The sequence below is a fragment of the Gobius niger genome (genome assembly GCF_951799975.1).
Source record: "Gobius niger genome assembly, chromosome: 2".
Classification (NCBI taxonomy): domain Eukaryota; kingdom Metazoa; phylum Chordata; class Actinopteri; order Gobiiformes; family Gobiidae; genus Gobius; species Gobius niger.
The window spans coordinates 40,277,395-40,302,318 of NC_136853.1; the positions used below are offsets into that span (position 1 = coordinate 40,277,395).

The following is a 24,924-nucleotide window of genomic DNA, read 5'->3' on the forward strand; positions in this document are numbered from 1 at the left end:
GAGGTTAACATATGTATTTGTGGAAGTGTCGCATTTACGCTAATTTGGGCCAGACTGGCCAGAGTCCAGGGCTGTTTTTCAGTCCCAGTCCGCCCCTGGCTACGACTGCCGGTTTTTCGCTTCTACTGAACAATCTGCTGTCAATAAACATCCATATGGACACGATTTAGACTTGACTTTATTTGTATGTGATAAATAAGTTTACATTTCACCAGAAAATGGCTAAAAATTGTGTTTCCCAAAAGATTCTGTTTTCCCCCTTGGCGAGGCCACACCCCCTTCCATGACGAGATGACTTAACATAGTTGGCACGGCAACAGTTTAAAATTGTTTACCTTCTTCTATGTCACTTCCTGTCAGTGTCCAATAAGGAAGTGAAACTATAAACATTAAAAAAATGGTCAAACTGAAGAAAACTGGTCACAATTTTTATAAAAATCTTAAATATAATCGTGCTAACTATGTTTTAGCAAAAAATTTGTCCATTTGTCAAATGCACTTTAAAGATGTTGCACAGAGACAGTATATTACAATGGCATTTCAACTGTGTGAACATGCCCAGAATCAGTTTGGGTAAAACCAACACACACAATAAAAGGGGAAATCGGAGTAGACTATATTTAATAACAAACAAAAAGTGATATGTACAAATTTACAAATATGTGAGTCGAAAACAGATCCCAGTGTCATATACACAAACCAAGGTATAAATCTCAATGCAAATATCATCCTTTTTCATCTGTTCCCATGTGTACGAATGCCATTGGTTTTCCCATTGGTCACTTTCATCCAATGCAGATGTTCGTGTCTTCAATCAGAACCAATGCACCACGTCTATCTGAGATGATGAGGCAGCTCCACCTGAAAGTGAGAAGAATTAAACACAAAAAACCCGTCCAATTAGTGTTGAAAATGTCCTCTTAATTAGGAAAGATGAGCAACGATTGTTCATTACTATGACACGGGTGACTGAGTTGCTGGATCAATGTATGCGACGCTTGTTGTGGTAACATAGTAGCCTTTATCACAAAGCCTCGTCTATAAATACCAGGACTAAGTGGAAGGAATGTCACAGCTCAGAGGCTGCTATATGGGGGCGCACGGCATGTTCCACTTTAACGAACACAAAACTAACCGACAAAACTACAGACAATTTGGGGCTTTGTTGCTACGCATATTGCCTTTGTAATACATGTAGCATATTTATTTGGCACCTTCAGGTTTTGTGTGGGAGCAAGCGAGAGAATGGGGTAAGGAGCTTGGTGAGACTCTGGTATAGCTTTTTGATTTGCTTAAAGGACCTATATCATGCATGCTTTTTGGAGCTTTTAGCCATGTTGTTATACTATGTTATGCTCCGCCCTCTCCTGGAAAACGACTGACTTGTGACACTCAGACGTTTTTTACATCATAGTGTCAAACAGGAAGAGCCCGATGTCTGTAATGTAGTGCCTTATGGCCTGATTTTGATTATTCTGATTGATTATTTCTGTAGTAAAAAAAAAGGAAGTTCCCCAGGTCAGCGCTGCCCTTGCGGACAAAACAAACGCACCCCTGAGCGTCTGAACAGATGTCATGTTTGCACTGAAAGCTGTGAAGGAGCTCTTTCTAACCTACTCTGGACACAATGAATGTTCTTTTTTCTTACCTAACGATAATGTCACGGAGAAAAAAAAGCGTGTTTGGCTACGAGGACTTTATTCAACTTGCCAAAGAAGAGGCCACTCGTCAGAAGTTGGAATTTCTTTCCTGGGTTCCGCGAATTTCAGCCAAAATAGTGTTTTTCTGTGACTGTCTCTTGATGGATGCTTGGTGAACCTTCGCATATAGTGGTAGAGGTACAACAAATCATATAAATGCCTATGGTTTACTTTGGGATGGCTAAAATAGCAGATCCTTTAATAGAAGTATCTGATCTGAAGTATCACTGACTGTCATTTTGAATCGCCATATATCTACCAACCTTCTTGAGATTGCGAATGGTGCTTCCGCGGATGGACTCCATGAGCTGGTCGTGAGCAGACCTCAGGGGCGTGGGCGGTCGGCTGTCCTCTCTGCGCTCCACCATGGGCCTCAGAGCGTTCTTCAGCTCCTTCAGGATACTGCTGGTCTCCTCCGTGCCTCTCCCCTTGTCCTTACTCTTCTTACCCTTTTTCCCTTTCGCCTTCGAGACCTTCTTACTGCTCGCCTCGTGCGCCTTGATCACCTCGGCGATCATACGAGTGGGTTTCTTCTCTTTCTTCTCCTTCTGCCCATGAGAAGGAGGTGGAGGAGGTGGTGGTGGTGGTGGTGGAGGAGGTGGCGGTGGAGGGGGAGGCGCGGGCGGAGTCTGTTTTGTTGATTGGTTTCGGGGGAGTTTCGGAGAAGACCATGGGGAGCTGTGCGGGGACGAACAAGGAGTACCTTTCTGTGGAGTGATGAGAGGACAATTGTGCATGATCAGTCATGTGAGAGAATGTGGAAACTATTCTAACTATCCTATAGATGCAGACAGCAACTCTGGAATCGGCCATAAATCATCATGCTCGAAGCTGCCAGAGGGGGAAAACAACGAGGGAATACCTTCTCTTCTACCTATAGAGTTCGGGATGTGTGATGTCATATCGCTAAGCATTATGGGATTAGCAGCAATTGTAAACTGATGGAGATTTTAAAAGTTATTGTTCACATTAAAACACCTGGACACCACAGTGTGTTAGATGTATTTGCCAGCAGTAACTCAGCAGCTAACGGAGTTGTTCCACTTTTTATACTGTTTGTAGCTAATGTTAGTCAATGGAAATGTATGCTAACAGCTGCAAAGATGGCAGATCTCCATGGTAACTGTGGAATTTCCCGAACTTTAATACTCCACAACTTAACAAATGCTGAATTGTGTATTTACTACCAAATAAAGAGTGTTAATGGCCCAGAATTGTATATACAGTGAATGCTAACCATACTTCTAACGGTTAGCATTTGCACCAAGTTACAGTCAAAGCAAAGGGTTAACATTAGCACGAAGTTAACTTTAGCGTTGAGTGTAACTTGGTGCAAATTCTAACCGCTAGCTTTGAGTGAAACTTCGTGCTAATGCTAACCGCTAGCTTTGAGTGTAACTTCGTGCTAATGCTAACTGCTAGCTTTGAGTGTAACTTGGTGCAAATGCTAGCTTTGAGTGAAACTTCGTGCTAATGCTAACCGCTAACTTTGAGTGTAACTTCATGCTAATGCTAACCGCTAACTTTGAGTGTAACTTGGTGCTAATGCTAACCGCTAGCTTTGAATGTAACTTGGTGCAAATGCTAACCGCTAGCTTGAGTGTAACTTTGTGATAATGCTAACCGCTAGCTTTGAATGTAACTTGGTGCAAATGCTAACCGCTAGCTTGAGTGTAACTTTGTGATAATGCTAACCTCTAGCTATGAGTGTACCTTCGTGCTAATGCTAACCGTTAGCTTTAAGTCCCATTTTTTTTGTACTTCAAGTGGACAATTTGCTGTGAAAAAACATACAGAAAGAAACGATTTTGACTTGATTTTAATGTGTGTGTGCTAAATATGCTTTTAGATGAAAAGAGTGAAAAGATAACAACATACTTCCCTCACCTCGCTAGGCTACACCCCCTAGCATGATGCGTTGCTGTCTGTCTGTATCTACTATCTGTATCTCTGTAGCCTTCTATTTATCACTCTCACTGTCACAGCTGATATGTGGCACATAAAACAGCGACATCTAAACAATAATGGATTCTTAGCAGTGCTGTGAATAGCAACACAAACAAGTCTTCTAACAACTAAAAATAGCACGCAAGTTATTGAAACCTTCCATGTGTATGATTGATGAAGACGGCAATTTATGACGTATCCCCTTGTAACGACGTCCGCCATTTTAGCATCGGGGAAATTCTTCAAGCAATTCCTATGGGCGTCTATGCAGCAAACGCGCAAAACTGGTATTTAGTGGCAGGTTGAACCCAAAAAAATAGTCGTTTCTGAGCCTGTTCCTACAAATGCGATTGATTTAAACGGCTTCACGGACCTGTATGAAGCCTCAAAGCTGCATTATAGTCAATGGGGAGCTTCCTGAAAGTCACATGGTTCATGACATTGTGCCGTCTTCATCAATAGTAGGTTAGACCAAGATAGTCGGTCACTAGCATGAACTGATTGACATGTGATCAACAGATGAACTACAATATCATGTAAGATCCCATAATAGAGTGTAATCTAATGTATACCAGTGCAGTAGTGCGGGGGTTGACTGCGCTCTCCGCCGCCCCCTGCTGACCCTGCCTCTGCCTCTGCTCCGCCATTCGCTTCTGTCTCTGTCGGTCCTGGTTCCTGGTCAGGATCCCGGTCATGCTCATACGGGGTCCCGGCAGGTTGAACTGGTACCCCAACTTTATCAGAGTGTGGTTCTCCCTCAAGATCTTCACCATCTCCATCTCCACCTATCATTGATGAAAACCAGAATTACCCAACTGGAGCCTCACGTGGTTATTGAGTAAACATGAGAGACATCAGCAGCATTTACCTGTGCCCCACATATGTGTCTCTGGTTGTGGAAGCGCAGCTCTGTCAGGGTGTTGTTTCCCGGTAAGGCCTGCACTAGGGCCAGCACGCCCCTCCCGCTCACATAGTTGGACTCTATATTCAGGCTGACGATGGACGAGTTCTCTCTCAGCATCTTAGCGACGGCCAGTGCCACCGGGTCGTCGGCTCGAGTGTTGGCCAGGCTGAAGGATTGCACATGCGAGTTGGATCTCAGTGCCTCTGCAATCCGGATCAGCGTGTCCTGTGAGGAGCAACAGGTCACACTTATCACACTCGTAATGATGGCATCGATAGCTTAATTAAAGCAGGGGTCAACACACTAGACTCATGCTTTCATACAACATGGTCTACACACAACAACCCGCCATCACATATCAGGGGCAGTGTTAAATCATAGAGAGACTAGTTAGTGGTATATTCAACTTTGGCACTTTCTATTCACTTAGAATATACTGAAACTTACACAGAGGTTCTCAAACTTTTGTTGCATGTCAAGTGGCTTAGTTTGTTGACTGTTCTAGTTGTACATTCTATGCCTATTAATTACTGACGCTCAACAATTTAGTTGTTATCTGAAGGATTAAACTTAAAGAGGGGGTATTATGCTTTTTTCAATCACATAGCACCAGTCTATATCACACTACAATGATGACCAAACCTTCTGTTGGTCTGTAAATGCAGTAAATTAGAATAACTGCCTTGTATAAAATTGCTCTTTCAAAATGGCTGTAGTGAATGTCTTGAAATAGGCCTCTGTCTCTTTAAGAACCTCTGACCCTTTCCGACACGCCCCCTCCACACGCTGTCTGTGGCATCAGTGGGGAGGGGGTTCTGCTGAGGAGCAGTGGTTGGTTACTCGGCTGGTGGAGAAAGCTCGGAGGCGTCTCCAGGAGGTGGGGGCGTTCCTAGGAGGACTCAGGCAAACCTATCCCTAAAATGGCCGCCATCAGAGTTTTTACAGATTACTCAAAAATACGTGAATGTGCCAAGGCAACACTTCAGGCATGTTTTTAATGAGGGAATGACATGATAACATGATGAAAAAGTCGATTTTGCATAATCCCCCCCCTTTAAAGGACGACAACATCAAATAATCATAATAATTGCTGAAAATGTACTTGTTCCACAGATTGAAAACCACTGCATTACGGATATTAATAAAAAGGATAATGGCTAACACTTATGCTGCTCTGCTCAGCCTGTCTGTCTGTCTGTCTGTCTGTCTGTCTGTCTGTCTGTCTGTCTGTCTGTCTGTCTGTCTGTCTGTCTGTCTGTCTGTCTGTCTGTCTGTCTGTCTGTCTGTCTGTATGATTATAACATAGGGCCAGTTGAGCTGTACCTGTGAGATGTCCTCGATGTTGTTGAGGTTAACGTCTGTCAGTTCAGGGTCATTGCTGAGAACTTTCTGCAGGACGTCGTCCACTACAGTGGGATTTCCAGACATTTGGTTTTCGGCAGGTGGAGGCGGTGGAGGAGGAGGAGGAGGAGGAGGAGGGGGCGGGGTCAGTTTCATAGGCTGTGGTTTTATTAATCTTGGAGCCTCTGACAACACTGTCTGAGCTCTGGGTGGTTCCATTTGTGTTTTATTGTCCTGGTCATCTTCATCATCTTCCTCCTCCTCTTCTTCACTGCTCTCCTCTTCTTCACTGCCCTCCTCCTCCTCACTGCCCTCCTCCTCCTCACTGGCATCCTCTTCCTCACTCACTTCTTGCTCTGAATCCTCAGTGTCTTTTTGGTGTGTTTTTGTCTCTTTCTCGTTTTCATTGTCTTTTTCATCTTCACACTCACTGTCAGCCTCGGCCTCCTTCAGGTCTTCCTCCTGAAAGGGTGCAATAATGGAGTGTGTTTTACTGTGTTTTATGAAACAGTAAATTACACTACAATTTCTCTTGACTTTTAAGTGTTTGTTCACACAGCCAGAGATCAGACTCATGAATGATAATGATCAACATACCTAAAGTTTATTTATAAAATGCATGATGTAAAATGAAGCTTCAGTGAAAAGGATTTTATAAAACATATTGTATTTATTTGAATGTTATTAGATTGAACAATGATTATGGCCCCATAGTGTCTGTTGTAATTGATGGCCAGTGCATCACATTGATTTGTAATATAATCTTTGAAATCCATTTTTATGTATTTATTTGTTTTGATCCATGAAGACTTTTTTTCAGTACTGCATGAAAAGGACTGATGGGCAAGTACAGAATCTGTAAAGTGTTCCGGCCATGACTCAATAGGCAATGTGGCATGTGCGATGCAACCCAGCCCCTCGATCAGTGTTAATTTTGTCGACTAAAAAATGTTTAGTCTTAATTTTAGTCAAAGTGACTTTTTTGCCAACTAAAATAGGACTAAAACTAAATTAAAACTTTCTCATGAGACTAAAACTATGACTAAAATGTCCAGATATTTTAGTCGACTAAAATAAGACTAAACAAAAATGAAAAGGAGAGACTAAAATCATCATCAACTTCTATTGACCGTCTGAAAGAGCCTCAGATCATGTAAATTCACTGCCAAAGGAACAACTCTGAGCTTTGTTCATGTGGAGCAGCTCCATGAAGTCGAGGACCACGATTAAATATGATTATAATGAATATTATCAATACAAGTCGACTAAATTAGTCTTCATTTTAGTCGACTAAATTGACATGCAATTTTAGTCGACTAAAACTAGACAAAAGTTTTTTTTTATACTAAATCTTGACTAAAATTAAATTACATTTTATTCAACAGACTAAGACTAAAACTAAAATAAAATATGTTGTCAAAATTAACACTGACCTCGATAGGGTAAGTTTACTTGGTAACAGTACGATTTATTCAGTCTACCGATAGTCTAAACATCGGGAGCCAAGCTGTCCCATGTTGGCCCAAACTCAAGCATCATTCTGTACAAATACAAATATCATCATAATCTGGGGAGTCTGGAGTTCTCATCCAGGAATTTTGCATAATTGACAGTAATTTGCTTTTAGACTCTTTTAACAGGTATTTATGAGCTTCTTTATGTGTAAACCTACTCTTCTGAGGGATATAGACCAAGGATATCTGCTGGGTGGTTGATGTTGCCTAACTCTGCGAACAGCCATGGAGAAGACAAATTATGTGTAACACAAAAGAATTGATCTCAAGTGACAAAGTAGGGGTTTTCTCAAGATGACCAAAATAAATGGTCTGGGGGTCTATCAAATGGCATGTACTTTGAGCATGGCTATTTGTGGGTTTCACAGGATGCCATGGCAAATAGCTATTCAATATTGAACGTCCTTTTATACATTTTTATTGTAATGGTTAAAAGTACAAATGCTGCCCTTTAAAAAACCCATGAATCTCCAGCCCACTTTACACCCAACAGGTTTATGAGAAATAAGATGAAGCAATGAAGGACAATTATTTAGCAGAATCTAAATTTGAACTAGCTGTGTTTTTTCTCGAGTTTTGCATAGCCTACATTAATCTTTCCTCCCCTTCTGATGTTGCCGCCTTACGATAGACTGTAATGTATGCTCAGTTAATTCACACACTGAGAAAACACTCACTGGTTTGGGGCTTCCTCCTCCTATCTCATCCTCCAGCAGCCTCTGTGTCTCGGTCTCCCAGTACTTCATGAGCGCTTCCCTGCTGAAAGTCCCCGTCGGCGTCTTGTCTGTCTGGTCTCTCTGCCTCAGGCCTATGGGGACATTAGTATCCGGCTCAATATCCACAAGCTCTTTCTCCAATTCGGCCAGTTCCTCTGGGCTGAGGGAGGCCAAGAGTTCATCTTCGTCGACATCTTCATACTTGCTGAGCTCCCGGCGGTATCCAAAAACACTCATGACTGGAACGGAAAGATATAATTGTCGAAATTCAGTAAAATGCCATTTGACAAATCAGTTTTAGCATCTAAAGTTAAAAAAATCCTCTGTATGTCACTGATTTTTCAACTCAAGATCTTCAAACACTGCTTTCAGAGATGTCCCAGGCCAGTTTGAACTAGCTCCCTCTTGGTTTTGGCAGAGGTGTCCGCATGTTCCCAGCTCTCCGTCCTCTCTGGTCTAATCTCCTCAGCTGCTGTTCGGGTTGGCCTTAAGAGCGGGGGATCAACAGGGGAACGTACCAAAGCTCGGGACTCGTGATGCGGTGTCTTTTTTGGGACGCAGAGCTAAGAGAGAGAGAGGGACACAAACAGGCAGTGATCTCAGGGAGCGGAGTTTGTCATTGTGGGACGCATAGCTTTGTCCAGAGCTAAAAGAGAACAACTGGGACCTAAAGAAAGAGCGGAGGTCATGGTTCTACTGATGAATAGGTAATAATTAGATATGACCTAACAATGAATGTAGGTTTGAATTGCAACAACGATATAAGCAGGAGCAGAGAGAAGAGCAATCTTTTGATACCGGCCCCCTTGTCAACTTTACAATCACTTTACATTAGTTCTGTTATTTAGTTCTTTTGTTGTTGCAATGGGAGAGTTGAGCAGAATTACGTTCAAGTTCAAGAAATGGTTCCCCAGGGGAAGCAGTCTGTCCTGACGGGGTATACAATGGATGTATGGAGTAAGTGGAGGTCGTTTGTCTCGCAGTCCTGTCAGTGTAAGACATCGAAGAAACGTACTTGTTTGGGCTTGTGATTATAGGGTACCTGCTTGTTCGGTTAGGAGTTGCCCTGGTTTATCGGAAAGTTGGGAATGTTGGGAAGTCAACAGCTTGCAAAGAGACTCCACTGCTGTCGGTGAAAATTAACACATTGAGTGAGATTTAGCTGTTGAGTGCCAACAATCCAGATCATTTTTCACGATATCTGTAGGACCACAGCATATTTTGCAAATATAGCCAGAGACCTCAGTTCATGTCTTTAAGCCCCGTGGCTTGGCCTTGAATGGAAAGTGTTCACTGCAAAGGAGAAATAACGGCACCAGCTGCTTTTTACGCTCCCTCCTCAATTCATCCATTGTTCTTTTTTCGCAAAATATAGCTATATGGCTATATTTGCCAGATTTAATCTGTAATCTGAAAAACAGAAGCACAAAGCAAAAGTAAAAAGCATGGTATTCTTAGTCCTTATACATTAGTTTAATGTTTCTCACTCACAGGCCTTCATCCTGCTCTTTCTATGTGCATACTATCCTGCTTTATTTACACATTACTGCTCTAATCTATTAGTGAGTGACCTGCCATATTAAAACTCCATAATAGACATCCACTGAAGAGCATTGTTGGAGCTGTACAAGAGGTCAGGAACAAAGTGACTATTACTCTTCAAGTTTATTTACAAGTAAAAAGACATCCAAACTTAACCCCCAATCCATCATTTATAAATTCACATCAATAAGTAACTACCGACAAGTGCTTTATTTGTCACGAAACAATTGTACAACGAAATTATGTAGACCAGATGTTGGGTTATAGTCCTGAGCGCCGTCATTGTGGCCCAGCCAGAGCAGCATGTTTTTGGAGGTCGGGGAAACCGTAGCACCAGAGGAAACCCGGCTTCTGCCTTCAGTGCTCCTCTGATCCTCTGAAACTGCGCATCGCCTCCTAGATTTGTCCCTGTTTCAGGACGTGGCGTCCCGCACTGGTCTTCCATCACCTCCTCTTGCACAGCTCCCTCCGCTCCCGCCGATGCCTCCGCTGTGCTGCAGGTGTGGTGGACTCTTGGTGCCTCCTCAGTATTTCAGAAGGATTTTTAGGTCACAAATGCCACTCAAAGACCTTTAGCTCCTCAGCTAGCAGTTTGTTTACTTTAAAGGAACAGGCCACCGTTTTTACATGCTGAAATATGTTCTTACCTGAGCTTAGATGAGTTGATGCGTTCCTGTCTGGTGTTTGTGTGTGTCCTCAGTCACGCAAAATGACCAAAGATGTTGTTAGCATTTGGTCTCTCCCAGTATATTCCTATAGCTCCAAATGGGTTGAAGTTAGAAGTGACCACGCTCTTCCACGGGCACACACAACGACCAGACAGGTACATATAAACTCGTCTAAGCTCAGGTAAGAACATATCTCGGTATGGAAAAACGGTGGCCTGTTCCTTTAAAGAAAGCTGTTTCCTTCATGGCCAATAAGGACTCTCCGCAGCAAATAATACACAGAACACCAGAACACGGCAAAGACGTACAAAAGCATCCCAGAAAACGGCAAATGCAGTTTGTAGAAATCTACACCCTGCAAAAGCCACATTGGCAAAACAGTGCCAGTGCTGGGTTGCAGGTGACATCACAGCGTTCTAAAGGCCTAAAATATTACATAGCGATAAAATGATTTTGTTTTTCAGGAGATTTTTGGTCTTGTACAGAGAGATCATTGACATAGTGACCGATATTAATGATCATTTTTGTAATTCATACATTTTCTTTTTAGATACGACTTGTGAAATGCTGTTAATAGGAAAAACTGGCTCCTCCCCCCGCTGGGTCCTGTGACATCATCACATTCTAGAACCTGCAACCCAGCAATTGGAGAAAATAAGTAAAACAATAGTAAACAAATATTTCCCAGTAGTTTGTTGCTTTTGAAAATAGTGCAGAATATCTTTTAGGTTTTTGTCGTTAACAAATAACAAAGCCCACCCAACTCAAACAGATTAGGAGGAGCGATACACATTTTCCTTAAAGTCATTTACATTTCCCTTAATAAAACCTGGCAGGGTTTAGAAAATACATTACAACCATTTTGAATTTTCACTAGTTGTGTGTGTTCAGACTGTAGGCCTTTCCTCATATCCTCATTTTTTTCCCAATCAGATTCCAGGGTTGGCCTGTGCTACCCATGGCCACCCCCTTGACACGCCCCTGTTGGTAATAATTTAAGTATTGCACATGAATATCTTGATATCCAAAAATACAAACCAACATAAAACGCTGACTTCTAGGTCGGCAACGGTTCAATAGTTAACCTCTTAACTCCCGCCTGAACAGAGAGCATTTTCTCCAGTTTAGCTTTACCCAAATCCTGTAGGCCAGTGTAACACCTCATTTGAAAGCTAAGACCTACAAAACCAGTGTTAATTTTGACAACATATTTTAATTTAGGTTTAGTTTTAGTCTTTTGACTAAAATGTATTTTAATTTTAGTCGAGATTTAGTCGACTAAATTTAAGACTAATTTAGTCGACTTTGCATTGATAATATTCATTATAATCATATTTAATCTTGTTCCTCTGCTTCATGGAGCTGCTCCACATGAACAAAGCTCAGAGCTGATCCTTTGGCAGAGGATTTACATGATATGAGGCTCTTTCAGACGGTCAAAAGAAGTTTGGATGATTTTGGATGATTCTCTCCCATTTTTATTTAGTCTTATTTTAGTCGACTAAAATATCTGGACATTTTAGTCATAGTTTTAGTCTCATGAAAAACTTTTAATTTAGTTTTAGTGCAATTTTAGTCGTCAAAAATATCACTTTGACTAAAATTAAGACTAAATATTTTAGTCGACGAAATTAACATTGTACAAAGCTCATCTAAATGGATCTTTTTCCTCACGTCATCAGATTTTTTTCCATCTTTTTTTGGGGCGGGGTATTCAACTCATTTCGTAACTTTTTTGTCATTTTTTTTAATGAATTTGTCTTTTTTTGTCACATTTTTTGTCTTTTTTTGTCATTTTTTGTCAAAGTTTTCTCACTTTTTTGTCACATCTTCATCATTGTTTTCATCTCAGTTCTGTCGCTATTTTCACACCTTTTTTGGATTGGGGTAAAGCCAAACTGGAGAAAATGTGCTCGGTTCAGGTGGGAGTTAAGTGGTTAAATACGCTCAAATACAACAATAGCACGTAATAATACATACAAACACCTCTACAATGGGTTTATACTGTGTCACCATAAAGATCGTACTCCTGGTAGGTCAGATAGCTCTTGACTCTGGGAGGAAGAGCAACCTCAGACATAGCCTTGGTGTTGTTCAGTATCTTCGGAGAAATGTGACCCCTAATGACCAGCCGACACAAGTGCTGCAGGGAGCGCGGGGAGCCTGTGTGCACCAAACAAACACTTAAATCGCCTCTGAAAACAACATTATGGATAAATGTACTTGCTCGGGTGCTTTGTTTGTATTTACCGAGAACGCCTGAGATCTCCTCCCACTCAGCGCCGTCCTCCAGGAGGCGATTGAGTTTGGGGCATAGATTTACATGGCTCACGTAGTCCAGGAGCATTCGGACCACACCGCCCACTACGCGTTTTTCAAGCCACACAAACTCACAGAACTGGAAAAGATAGAAGAGTTCAAGCAGCTTTAGCGCCATACACCAAATTACAGACCGATTATCAAAATGGGGCCTATTTTTGCGAGCTGTGTTTGGCCGCATTAGTAACAAAATGCAGTAAATTATGAGTGAATGTTGATATGGATAGCCTTGTATTAAAAAATAAAATAAATGTAAATGTCACTGTGAATACTGCACTGTAAATTCTAATCCATTGCGCTTACTTGGAAAAAGTTGTAAACCCGATGCATAATAATAACAGTTCTTCTTTAGTTAATAGTGCTTGCAGTGTAAGCAACTCTAATTAGGCTTTCTTAGTATAGATACAGACGGCATCTCTGGAATCGCCCATACATGGTCATTTTTGAAAACAGTTAAGGGGGAAAACAATTTTGAAAAAATGTATATTTTCTCTAATTATCAAAAACTACTGTAACAAATGCTGAAATATGAACCTAGTTTCTACTAAATAATGATACAAAGACATGGGGAGGAGCAAAGTGGTTCAACAGCCCATAAATACATGAATAAAGGAGAATGCTAACTTGATGCTACATGTTAGCATCGGGCTAATGCTAACGGTGAGCTAGCGCTTGCTTCAACTGCCGTTTTTTCACTTCTACTGAACAATCTGCTGTGAGAAAATATCCATATGGGCCCGATTTACACTTGACTTTGTTTGTGTGATAAATAAGTTCATATTCCACCAGAAAATGGCAAAAAAGAGTGAAAATTGTGTTTCTCTAAAGATTCTATTTTCCCCCTCGGCGAAGCCACGCCCCCTTCTATGACGAGATGCCGTCTGTATCTATGCAGTGCTTTCAAATCAAGTGATATCAACAGTGTTTCATTAGTAGTCAGTACCTGAAGCTGCAGTTGCACTTACTAGGCTTATCTGGTATACAGTACTTGCATGTCAAGTGATATCAACAGGGTTTATTTAGTATTCAGTACTTGAAGCTGTAGTTGCATTTACTAGGCTTATCTAGTATGCCGTACATGCACATCAAGTAATGCTAATATTGACAAAATTGTAAACCAGATGCATTAACTATACTCACAATTCAAGTGACAATGACATCAAATTCACAGTATCTGCAGTTTTGAAGTTAGTTACATGCCACATGTTAATAAATGCATTGCATTAAATGAAAAAGGAGCAAGAGAATTTCCAAAAACAGAATATTTATCAAACTTTTTTTTTCAACACTGCATTAAACTTCAACTAGGGCACTCTGCTGCCACTTAAAATTAAGGGGCGAGAATAAAATGTATACGTTTATATTAATAAAAAAGACTGATATAGTTATCAGCAAACGAAATGTTAAGGCGAGACATGCAGGTGAATAGAAACAAAATCAACTTGAGATATCGATTTGAAACTTCTAGATAACTGACGTAATTGAGGAACACATGCATTGCCAAGTTTTCTGTAATTTTATACAAAATATATTTTGAAATCAAACTTTAAAATTGAAATAAACATGGCCAAAATGTCCTACATGCAACGATAAACTCTAAATGGATTGGTTTATATGGTTTTAAGCCTTCCATGTGCATGGCTTGGAACCGGCATGGATGTGATTGTCATTGATTTTGTTATACTGGAACTTAACGGTGATATCTAAAGTGCTGTCCGAGACTCACTGTGATGGCGTCTGGTTGGCTGTAGATCTGATAAGCCTGATTGTGGAGCTCCGCCCAGGTACTGTCCAGCTCCTCACTGACGCCATGACAACAGCGGAAACATCTACATTAAAAAATACAGCATTGAGTAACATTTGAGTAAAAGTGCTATTTTAGAGAGAGAAGAAACAGACTTTTGGAGGCTCAAAGAGAGGCAGCACCAGACATCAAAGGATTACTTATACATCATGGTAAAGACAACATCTGGTAACGAGGGACCCTATTGTACTTGTTTTTAGTGGCCGGTATAGGGATAACATCTCAATTTCACATAGAAAAGCCCCAGCTTGGAAATGAAACCCGAGACCCTCTTTGTTTGCCAGTTGGTTTGCCCATTAAAGGGGGGATATTATGCAAAATCGACTTTTTCAAGCTTTACATCATGTTATTATGTCATTCCCTCATTAAAAACATGCCTGAAGTGTTGCCTTGGCACATTCACGTATTTTTGAGTAATCTGTAAAAACTCTGATGGCAGCCATTTTAGGGATAGGTTTGCCTGAGTCCTCCTAGGAACGCCCCCACCTCCTGGAGACGCCTCCGAGCTTTCGTCACCAGCCGAGTAACCAACCACTGCTCCTCAGCAGAACCCCCTCCCCACTGATGCCACAGACAGCGTGTGGAGGGGGCGTGTCTGAAAGGGTCAGAGGTTCTTAAAGAGACAGAGGCCTATTTCAAGACATTCACTACAGCCATTTTGAGAGAGCAATTTTATACAAGGCAGTTATTCTAATTTACTGCATTTACAGACCAACAGAAGGTTTGGTCATCATTGTAGTGTGATATAGACTGGAGCTATGTGATTGAAAAAAGCATAATACCCCCTCTTTAAATGACCATGTTGTTGGGTATGTATCGATATCATTTACCATGCAGGCTGGAGGATGTATCAAACAGCGTACTTGTAGGCGTCGTATCCACTGTTGAGCAGCAGCCGCAGCATCAGTGGGTCTCTCAGACAGTACTGCAGGGCTGTGGGGAACACGGTGTGGCTGACCACATTAAAGTAACAGTTCACATCTGCTCCATAGGACAACAGCAGACGCACCAACTCGTACCTGCAACAAGCGACCATTGTCCACAATGCACGTGAAATGTATTGTTAAAGAGATATTTCAGGATTTTTGGCATAGGGCCTCATTTCCTAGTTATCCAGAGTGTTGTTAATTTCTGGATATACAGTGGGGAAAAAAAGTATTTCGTCAGTTTCACATAGACATTCTATTGGATTTTGGCCAAATACTTTTTTTCCCCACTGTATATATATATTCTTTTACTCATGCAGTCCTTATATTTGAAGAGTTTAGTGGTGCTAGGCTAGTGCTAAGCTAGCGTATGTCTATGGTAACTAGTAGCCTGCATTAAAAAACAGTCTGACCCAGGCACCGTGCACCTGAGGCAAATCACTTATAACACCAGACTACCCATATAAATGTCTGTGTTGACTGAATAATTGTTTAAATATAACTGTTTGGCATTTAAAATAACTTATATTTGAGCAGCATCAGCTTCCTGGTTGTAAGGTACGCAGCGGCGGAGTGATCTGCTAGGTTGCCGGATCTATAGTAGTTTGTTTACCTGCGGCCGCCATTACTACATGTAGAAGTCACAAAGGAGCTTTCTACAAATCAGATATGGCAACGTTTGGAGGACGACACAATGATTTTGAAGATGTTTTTAATGCAGGCTACTAGTTACCATAGACATGCGCTAGCCTGGCTTTAGCCTAGCACCACTAAACTCTTCAAATATAAGGACTGCATAGATTAAATAAAAAATGTCTCCAGAAATCAACAACACTCTGTATAACTAGGAAATGTGGCCCTATGTCAAAAATGCTGAAATATCCCTTTAATGTCTAATGAGCATAGATTAGGCACAACTTCACAACCACCTCCCTTTAATACTGTCTCATTTTCAGTACTTTACTCATTTTGATGCATTGTGAAGGATGAATTTCTATTAGAACCAGAACTCTCAACTAAACCACTTATTCAATCTGACCTCACAGGCAAGTCATCCTGTTCCTTATTAGAGCGGGTTTGATTGATACCGACCTGTGTTATTGGGGAATGCCTCAGAGCTGCAGATACAGCACCATGACACTGTCACCTATTATCACCTGTCATCACTGTGGGAGCAAAACTAATCGCAGCCAAATTCATGAAGCAGTTTGAACGGTCATAATTAGCAAATCACTAGGGCCGCAAAACTAAATATTCCTTCTCAGTGGTTCATATTATGAATAAATCCATAACCATACTTCCTTCACACATGTTCTACATTAGTTTGGCTGTTTGTATTTTAGTCATCTGGAAGTGTTTACAATGGGCAATGAATCGAGATATTAAAAATAACACAAAATTGAATTGACCATCTCAATACTAGATATTTCTCCCATAACTATTCAGCTATAGTGATCAACTGACCCAAATGTTTTCTCATGATCCCTTATGCCTACTATATTTGAATCATGAGAAGCAGTAAAGAGATCATTCAGTGGTCATAATGTTATACCTAAAATAATATATGCTTCCAAGATTCATGTTTCATATATTGTGTACCTCTCGGCTCGCACGGCCACTAAAATGCATCTTAGAGGATCCATGTCGCTTCTGGCTCCTGCCTCCAGTAGCATTTGGGCACACGTGACATCTCCGTTACACACAGCGAAGAACAGAGGGCTCCGCCTCAGATCAGCATAGTTCTCTGCAGCAACAAAAGAGTAAAGTATGCAATGGCTCATGGGTACATTAGAAGACGGACAGGATGTGGGAAGTAAGGACAAGCACAATAAGTAAGTTGTTGACAAAATGACCAAAGAATAGACGTTAATGGTTTCATTACTTTAGACCAGTGGCTCTAAAGCTATTAACATGAGGTGTGACCCACATGCAAACATCCTTCCACCCTGTAGGGCTTCAAAGATGACAGCATATACAGTATTATTGCACACATTTGGTATGATTTGATTGTCGCCATTGCAATGTATTGATGGACCAGTTATATTGAGATTAGACAGATGGACCATCGCTGGAGTTCCAAAAACTTTGGGCCACGACCCCCAAAATCACCAGACTAACAGCTTGGGACACCCGCCATAAAATAGGGCACTCTTGTAAAAGAGATTTGTGATCTCAACAAGATTTTTCCTGGTTAAATAAAGTTTTGAATGAGCGTGCTGCTGAGAAGGTGAGTGGCTGTGAGCTCCCATCTCTCCAGGACCTGTTCACCTCCAGGACCCAGAGGCGTGTGGGTCGGATCACAGCTGACCCTGGACTACGGTCTATCCAGACCCATAAATCCCGCCACTTGAACAGTTTTTCCCTACTGCCGTCAGACTCATGAACGATAACAAGACCTAATCAATGCTGTATTCCTATTTTGCCTAAAAGTACAGAAATACATTTTACAATCAAATATACATTAAATGCAATGTAATATTGTTTTTTGAAATATTGTCTTGAAATCAGCCAACGACCCCTAATAGTGGACCCGGCCCCCGTTTGGAAACCCTGGATCTGTTGGTTCTCGGTCGAAAGCCTTTTGTGACAACACAGCACCTTTTGTTCTCCCTCAGTCTAGAATCTGAATAACTTTATTGATCCACAAAGGGAAATTCCTTTCATATTCAGACAAAAATCTCTTGAACAAGAGAGAGGTAATATTAGAAACATGAAAAATACAGAACATCCAAGCACAAAAACTCAAGGATATGTGAAACGTAACCGCACCACTTACTGTAGATTGTCTATGATTGAAATTTCTCTCTCTCTCTCTCTCTCTCTCTCTCTCTCTCTCTCTCTCTCTCTCTCTCTCTCTCTCTCTCTCTCTCTCTCTCAGCACACATGAATAAATAATAGAGGATAAACCATATAAATAAGCCGTATTTAGCGTGATGTTGACATGCAAAGTGCAGTTATTGTTCCCAACAACATTTAGTTCATACCAGAGATGTGTGTTTCCAGGAGCGCATTGACATCAAACCCTTTGTCTATGAGCAGCTGCAGACACTGCTGCTGCCCGCCGTCTGCAGCCGAGTGGACTGGACTGTGGCCCGACCGGCGGATGGCTCTCTTTGTGGTGAGGGGCAGGAGGGTCCGCAGGGCGCTTAGAGACACAAACAGGAAGTCATTGGCTAGACCTCAGTGGAACAAAACCTGGACATTAAAACTTACCATTGCTTCCTGGGGTATTTTCAATTTGGCTTATCTATTAACTCTTCAAAAATGTCTTACTTTTTACTAAGAGCTTGGTTGCTTCGTAAATAAAAACTCTCCAAATACTATTGGTGAAGATGCTGTGACTTTTCCCCCCCAATAAATTAACGCAATAGACCGCACAGGGGTAAATGTATATATAGAAATTAGCCAACTTAGGTCAAAATAAGAGTAACCTGACAAATTTTCTCAACTCAAGTTACATTTTCTTATCTTATGTTTTGTCTCAATTGAGAACAAGACAGGTGACTGTGGTAGGTGTGTGGCATTGGGCTCACAGTATGTGCCCCTCGTACGCCGCTCTGTGGATGGGCAGCTGGAAGGCATTGCTCTGGACATTGGGGTCGGCTCCGTGCCTCAGCAACAGTTCAACACAGTCCAGATTTCCATTTCCTGATGCATCATACAGAACTGTGTCCCCATTGGTGGCCTGGGCGTTCACCTCCCCGCCTGGTGGAGTAGAATGGAATTGCAGGCTCAGAGGCGGGTAGTACTAAGCATTGCATTTACGAGTACATGTATTTCAGTAACACTTTGAAGTCGGCCTAACTATACTTCTGTAAAGCGCTTTGAGTGCCTGATGTAGGTGGAAAAGCGCTATATAAGTTGAGACCATTTATTATTTATTTCTTGGAGTAGTTTTATCAAATAGTGTTTTTGTTTTACTTCTACTAAAGCCGTTGTTATGGTTTTCTCCGGTACTATGTGAAGCTATGACAATGACCAGTGTGATCACAGCATAGATTTTTTTTACTGTATACCCTATATATATTTTTTTACTGTATACCCTATATATTTTGGAAAGCGTAAATGCTCTGTATATAAATAAAGCTCTACGAACCCGCCTTGCTGTTTTTCTCCACTTCTGTTATTCATTTCCCCTGTCAGTTTTCGAAATGTTGCCCGTGACTGATTTAAGTTTAGTTGGCTGTGTCTCACCATGTTGTATGAGAATCTCTAGTACTTCTGTGTTTCCATGTTCAGCTGCGATGCCCAGCGGGGTCACTCCATGTCCGTCTCTAGAGGTCACTTTTGCCCCGTGCCGAAGCAGCAGCATCAGAATAGCAGAACATCCCACCTATTCGTTTGAGAAAGACAAGAAATTCAATACGCTCCATATTCTGTTTCCTCTCACTAGTTGTTTTTAATGAACTGCTAAGACCAATAATATATATGTATTTTTTTTTATTTGTTTTCAAATTTCGTTTCTAATTTACCTTGGCAGCTTCATGAATGGCCATCCACTTCTTGAGGCACACTTGCTCCACAAAGGCTCCCTCCATGATGAGGGCAAAGGCCATTTCATAGGATTTCTGTCTCACTGCTGCCGGACAAAGCACAAAGACATACGTAGAGTATAGGAATGTACCATATTTTCCAGACTATAAGTCGCAGTTTTTGTCATAGTTTGTCTGGGTGCGACTTATACTTAGGTGTGACTTCTATATGAAAATATATAATTTCACATGTTTGTTATTTTCACATTAACAGCCGCTAGAGGGCGCTGTAGGCTTGTGTGCCAGTATCTGCCACTCTGAACCCAAATGCCCCCAAAAAGGAAAATCATATTCTGCAGATTACAAGGTGCAAATAGTGAAATATGTCGCCGAAAAAAGTAATCGAGCGGCAGAAAGAAGGTTTTGTGTGAGTGAGAAACTTGTGAGGGACTGGCGAAAAGCGGAGGTTACTCTTACAGCCATGAAGAAAACAAAAAAAAGCTAATCACGGGCTAAAAGCTACGTGGCCACAGTGAGAGGAACAAGGTCGCAAATGGGTGCTTGAACAACACGATGCCGGGAGAGGCTTGTCAACTGGGGTGGCTGGTGCGACTTATAGTCTGGAAAATACGGTAAGCATGTACAGTAGACTCCAAGATGAACATAATAGAAGATACTCCTATGAAATGTACATGTACTTAATGCGCCACATGCTATTAGAGTGGTCAATGGAGTAATGCGACACTCCATCCCAATTTAATTGCAAGTGATTTACCTTCACCGCTCCCTTTAAGGAAATTACTATGCCGAATTTGCTTTGGTCTCTTGGCTCTGCTCGAAATGATTGCACACATATAGACGTGACAGTGCTTCTTATGTGAACAACAGTAAGCGACTTCAAAGAGCAGATACCTAAGAGCAAAGGGGACTCGTTCCTGTCGTTGGTGTTGTGAGGGGAGACTCCACGTTTCAACAGAACCGTGACGTTTTCCACCAAACCGGCCTCAACCGCAAGAATCAGCGCCGTGTCTCCATTTGCAGTCAGCTCCTCCAGGGTGAGCTCAGAGGACGCTAAACACAAACAAAAGTCTATGATACACGGCAGGAATGAGTGTCAGTATTGAAGTTTGTCGTAGGCAAAGAGTAAGCTCATTTTGCATGGATGGTAATGCCTGTTTGACTGTTTCAGGAAATTAGTGTGTGTGAATAGAAGTTCAGAAGCAGAGGCGGGTAGAACTTTTTAGATTTACTACGGTAGTTTTATCATAGAGAAGTACTATTTTACCTCTACTTACTTGAGAAGGATATAGTCTTGGTTGAAAAAAACAGAGCTAAATCTTAGAAGCTTTATGTTGACATATAGCATAGTGTTTCATTAACTTTGTTTTTCACATTCATTTAGTATTTTTTCAGGGTTTTCACTGAAACATGAATATGACTTTTATGCTTGGTTGCTCACAGTACTCAAGTAGCATTTTCCCCTTTTTACTTTCTCTGGAAAACTACTGTTATAATAATCATTTTGAAGTAACTATTTTGGCTACTCTACAGTGGGAGGGAAAAGTAGGTACACCGTGTGGAATTTCTTACATTTCTGCCTAAATTTGTCATAAAATGTGGTCTGATCTTTATTAAAATCACAAGAATTATCAAACAGTGTGTGCTTCAACTAATAGCAACCAAACATTTACATTTTATCGTATTATTAATTTCAAACTATTCAACTTTGGGTCCAGCAGTCCACTGCATATTTTGCTAGTAGTGCTGTGGAGCATCCGAGTGCTCTTTCGCAAACCAAAGTTGAATAATTTGGGAGGAACACACAATGTCATGCGTGGAGGAAAAATGGAACATGACATCAACATGAAAACCCTCTCCTCACTGTGAAGTCTGGAGCAGGAGAATCATGGTGTGAGGCTGTTTTGTTGCCTCAGGGTCTGGACAATGTGCTATCATCAATGGAAAAATGTATTCACTAATTTATCAAGATACTTTGCAGAAAAACCTGAGACATTCACAACATGCATGGAATACATAGTTGTCTGTAGTTGCAGATTAGACGCTCACAACGATCAGGATGAATCTTGGATCATTCCTCTTTACAAAACTGCTGCAGTTCAGTGAGATTCAGGGGGTGTTCTTACTTATTCCACGCTCTCCTGTGAATGTTTACATGTTATAGCCGATAAAAATATGAAGAAGGAAGAGGTGGTGATATAAACTGGCTTCTACTGAAAAGATAGGTCTTCTGGATCTACACTTTATACTTTAAGCCCCAGAGGACTCAACGAAGAGTTCGACTTTTTTAGGATTTTTTTATAAACGTTTTTTTTTTACATCGGAACTACAGGTTTTGTGTTTCAACTCGTGTACTGTCACTGCAGTTTTCATGTCAATCTAATCATTATCATCAGCTTTTTTGTTTGCATTTTCTTCACACCGTTCAAATATGCCAAGATGCATCGTCAATAGAATACTGTATGACGCTTATCCTGATGTCTGTGTTTCTGTCCACTCGATGTTAATGTGTATTTACTGCAACCTGCATAGAGACACAGAATCTTTGTATGTTTATTATGTAAATGAAATCCTTTTTGTCACTGCATTGAGTAAAAAAAATGTCCCTTTACTGTATTGGAGGAGAGACACAGAGGCACATCCACAATTCTAAACCAGTGTGCTGGATCCAACAAAGCAATATAGTGGAAAAATAGAAAGGAGATCCGCACAACTGTAAATGCTCACCAAGTTTTATTGTTCACACCGGCACAGTGACGTTTCGGGGTCTTAGCCCTTCATCCTTTATTCTGACTGGCCTGCAATTGTCACATGACAAGCCAACCAGCCCACATAAGGTGCATCTGTGGCACACGCTGAAGGGCCAAGACGCCCGAAACGTCACCAAGGTGTAAGCAATAAAAAAACTTCTGCTTGGGAGCTAAGTAAGCTGTGCGGACCTTTTTTCTTGTTTTAATAATGTGGCGACAGTGGCGCAGATGGTAGAGCGGGTCGTCTCATGATTGGAAGGTCAGGGGTTCGAATCCCACCTCCTGATAGTGCACACTGTCGTTGTGTCCTTGGGCAAGACACTTCACCCACATGTGTCTGCGTACATTGGTGTATGAATGAGAGCATGGATGGGTGAGTGGATCCTTGCTGTAAAGCGCTTTGAGTGCCTAATGTAGGTGGAAAAGCGCTATATAAGTTGAGACCATTTACCAATAAAAAATATGATCAAATGTTTGGGTAGTTTTAGTTCAAGCAGACACTGTTTACTCATTCATGTGATTTTAATAAAGATCAGACCACATGTTATGACAAATTTAGGCAGAAATGCAAGAAATTCCACACAGTGAACTCACTGTTTCCTGTATATCCTGGAGATAAAGCGGACTAGCGCAGATGGAATTCTTGAAGGGAACAGCCCAAATGAAAGGACATGTGTGGTGAGATCTATGCCGATATAAAACTGGCTTTATCTGAAAGTCTAGTTTTACTTGTTGCCCTCACCCTGCAGCACCAGCTCCAGGACGCTTGTGTGGGGCTGGACAGCAGCCGAGTGCAGAGGGAGCCAACCGCGACTGTCCTTCTCTCGGAAACAGGACTGAGGCGCTGACAGCTGCTGCAGAGCCGACACATCACCTGCACACGCAGGACTGACAGTCACTTTAGTTTAACATGACATGTAATTATGGTTTAGTGAGTTTGAGGAAAGAAAATACCTTTGTGAATGGCAGACACTATCTTTGTAAAGCTTTCGCTGTTCGATTCTTTTCTGGTGAAAACACAAAAGAAATTCAGTTACTTCTTTTATTGGAAGAGATAAACATACTTGAGCTGCTGCATGGAATATTTGACTCTCACCAGTAATACAATGTGCTTCTGAAATGCATTTAAATATTTGACACTTAAGGAGACATACAGTATTTCTATGGAGACAGCCAGGACGTGGTTTGTTGAATTTATTAGGGTTATAAGCGTGTTGCACATACAGTCAGTGCCGGGACATAGGATTAAGTCTAAATCAGGGTCCCTTAAGTGTTTGGTCACATTTGGTCACACTGGCATAACTTGAAATCATATAAAAGAAAAAACAATAATACTAAAAGGTATAAATCCATGTAATGCCGGCATAGAAGTCGCAGAAGTCACATCAAACCTTCAGAAGCCTACCTGTGCCCCGAGCATGGCTGCATACTCTCCTGGATTGCAAACTCTATAAGTTCCTCATTTATTCCTTCTGTTTCATAGTCATCCATTCTAAAAAGAAAAGATTTACACATATTTTATTCAAACAGACCTTTGAAAGTGTTAAAGGGACACTTAGTAGTTCAGAATATAAAAACAGAACACACAAGTGGCATTGTTTCGGTTGTATCCGAAAGCAGGTGCCGATAAGACTGAAGGTCAGTGCTCCAGCAGCGATGCTCCCATCACTCACACACTCCTTATAGAACATGATGAGCGACTGATAAACATCCCCACTTGAAGCATTAGCCCCTACTCTGTATAAGACAGAAACAAAGTCCTCCTCTCGCAGCCGTGACTGCAATCGCATTACTTATTAACAATTCTTATTCAATAAATACCAAAACTGAGAACTTGTCTCTCTGCTCATCCTTTAAGGCAGAAATGGGCAAACCCCGGCCCGGGGGCCTGATCCAGCCCACCAGATTTTAACCCCTTAACGCTGTCTGTCGCTAATCCACAACATTCCTCTTCCTGCAAGAATTTAGCATCAGCTTGAAAGCAAAAACACATCGAATCTCTGAGTGAGAGGCGGGACATGGCCACACTGCAGACCATCCAGAATATCCTGAAAAACAGTTCCTCTCCTCTGCACACCTTCAAAACTCAGACCCCTCAATTGGAGACCTGCTCAGGCACTGAAGATCATATGCAGCCAAGAAGAGCAACACAAAACAACATGAAATATCTTTTATCCCACAAGCTTTAACATTGTTTTATAAATGTAGTAGTAGTAGTAGTTTATTCGGTCAGTTCATTCCTTAAAAATTTTATACAAACAGTTACAATTCTTTGTGTACAATATTACCGAAAGGGTTTAGGC

The 24,924-nt window shown here is 41.3% G+C and overlaps 2 protein-coding genes across 2 annotated transcripts; both read right to left on the reverse strand.

The window, feature by feature from the left end:
* Positions 1 to 834: 834 nt before the first annotated feature.
* lmod2b (leiomodin 2 (cardiac) b) lies at positions 835 to 8,359 on the reverse strand (the record flags this gene model as incomplete). Its single annotated transcript, XM_079551625.1, has 6 exons — positions 835 to 861; positions 1,964 to 2,407; positions 4,220 to 4,432; positions 4,516 to 4,776; positions 5,875 to 6,354; positions 8,084 to 8,359. 6 exons carry the CDS (start codon positions 8,357 to 8,359, stop codon positions 835 to 837), a joined length of 1,701 nt encoding a protein of 566 aa, XP_079407751.1.
* A 3,961-nt stretch (positions 8,360 to 12,320) lies between these two features.
* On the reverse strand, positions 12,321 to 24,112 carry asb15b (ankyrin repeat and SOCS box containing 15b; the record flags this gene model as incomplete). Its single annotated transcript, XM_079551454.1, has 13 exons — positions 12,321 to 12,495; positions 12,583 to 12,730; positions 14,378 to 14,480; positions 15,319 to 15,474; positions 16,981 to 17,125; positions 18,366 to 18,526; positions 18,915 to 19,086; positions 19,576 to 19,714; positions 19,854 to 19,960; positions 20,766 to 20,924; positions 23,364 to 23,495; positions 23,576 to 23,628; positions 24,027 to 24,112. 13 exons carry the CDS (start codon positions 24,110 to 24,112, stop codon positions 12,332 to 12,334), a joined length of 1,725 nt encoding a protein of 574 aa, XP_079407580.1. The 3' UTR covers positions 12,321 to 12,331.
* Positions 24,113 to 24,924: the final 812 nt, after the last annotated feature.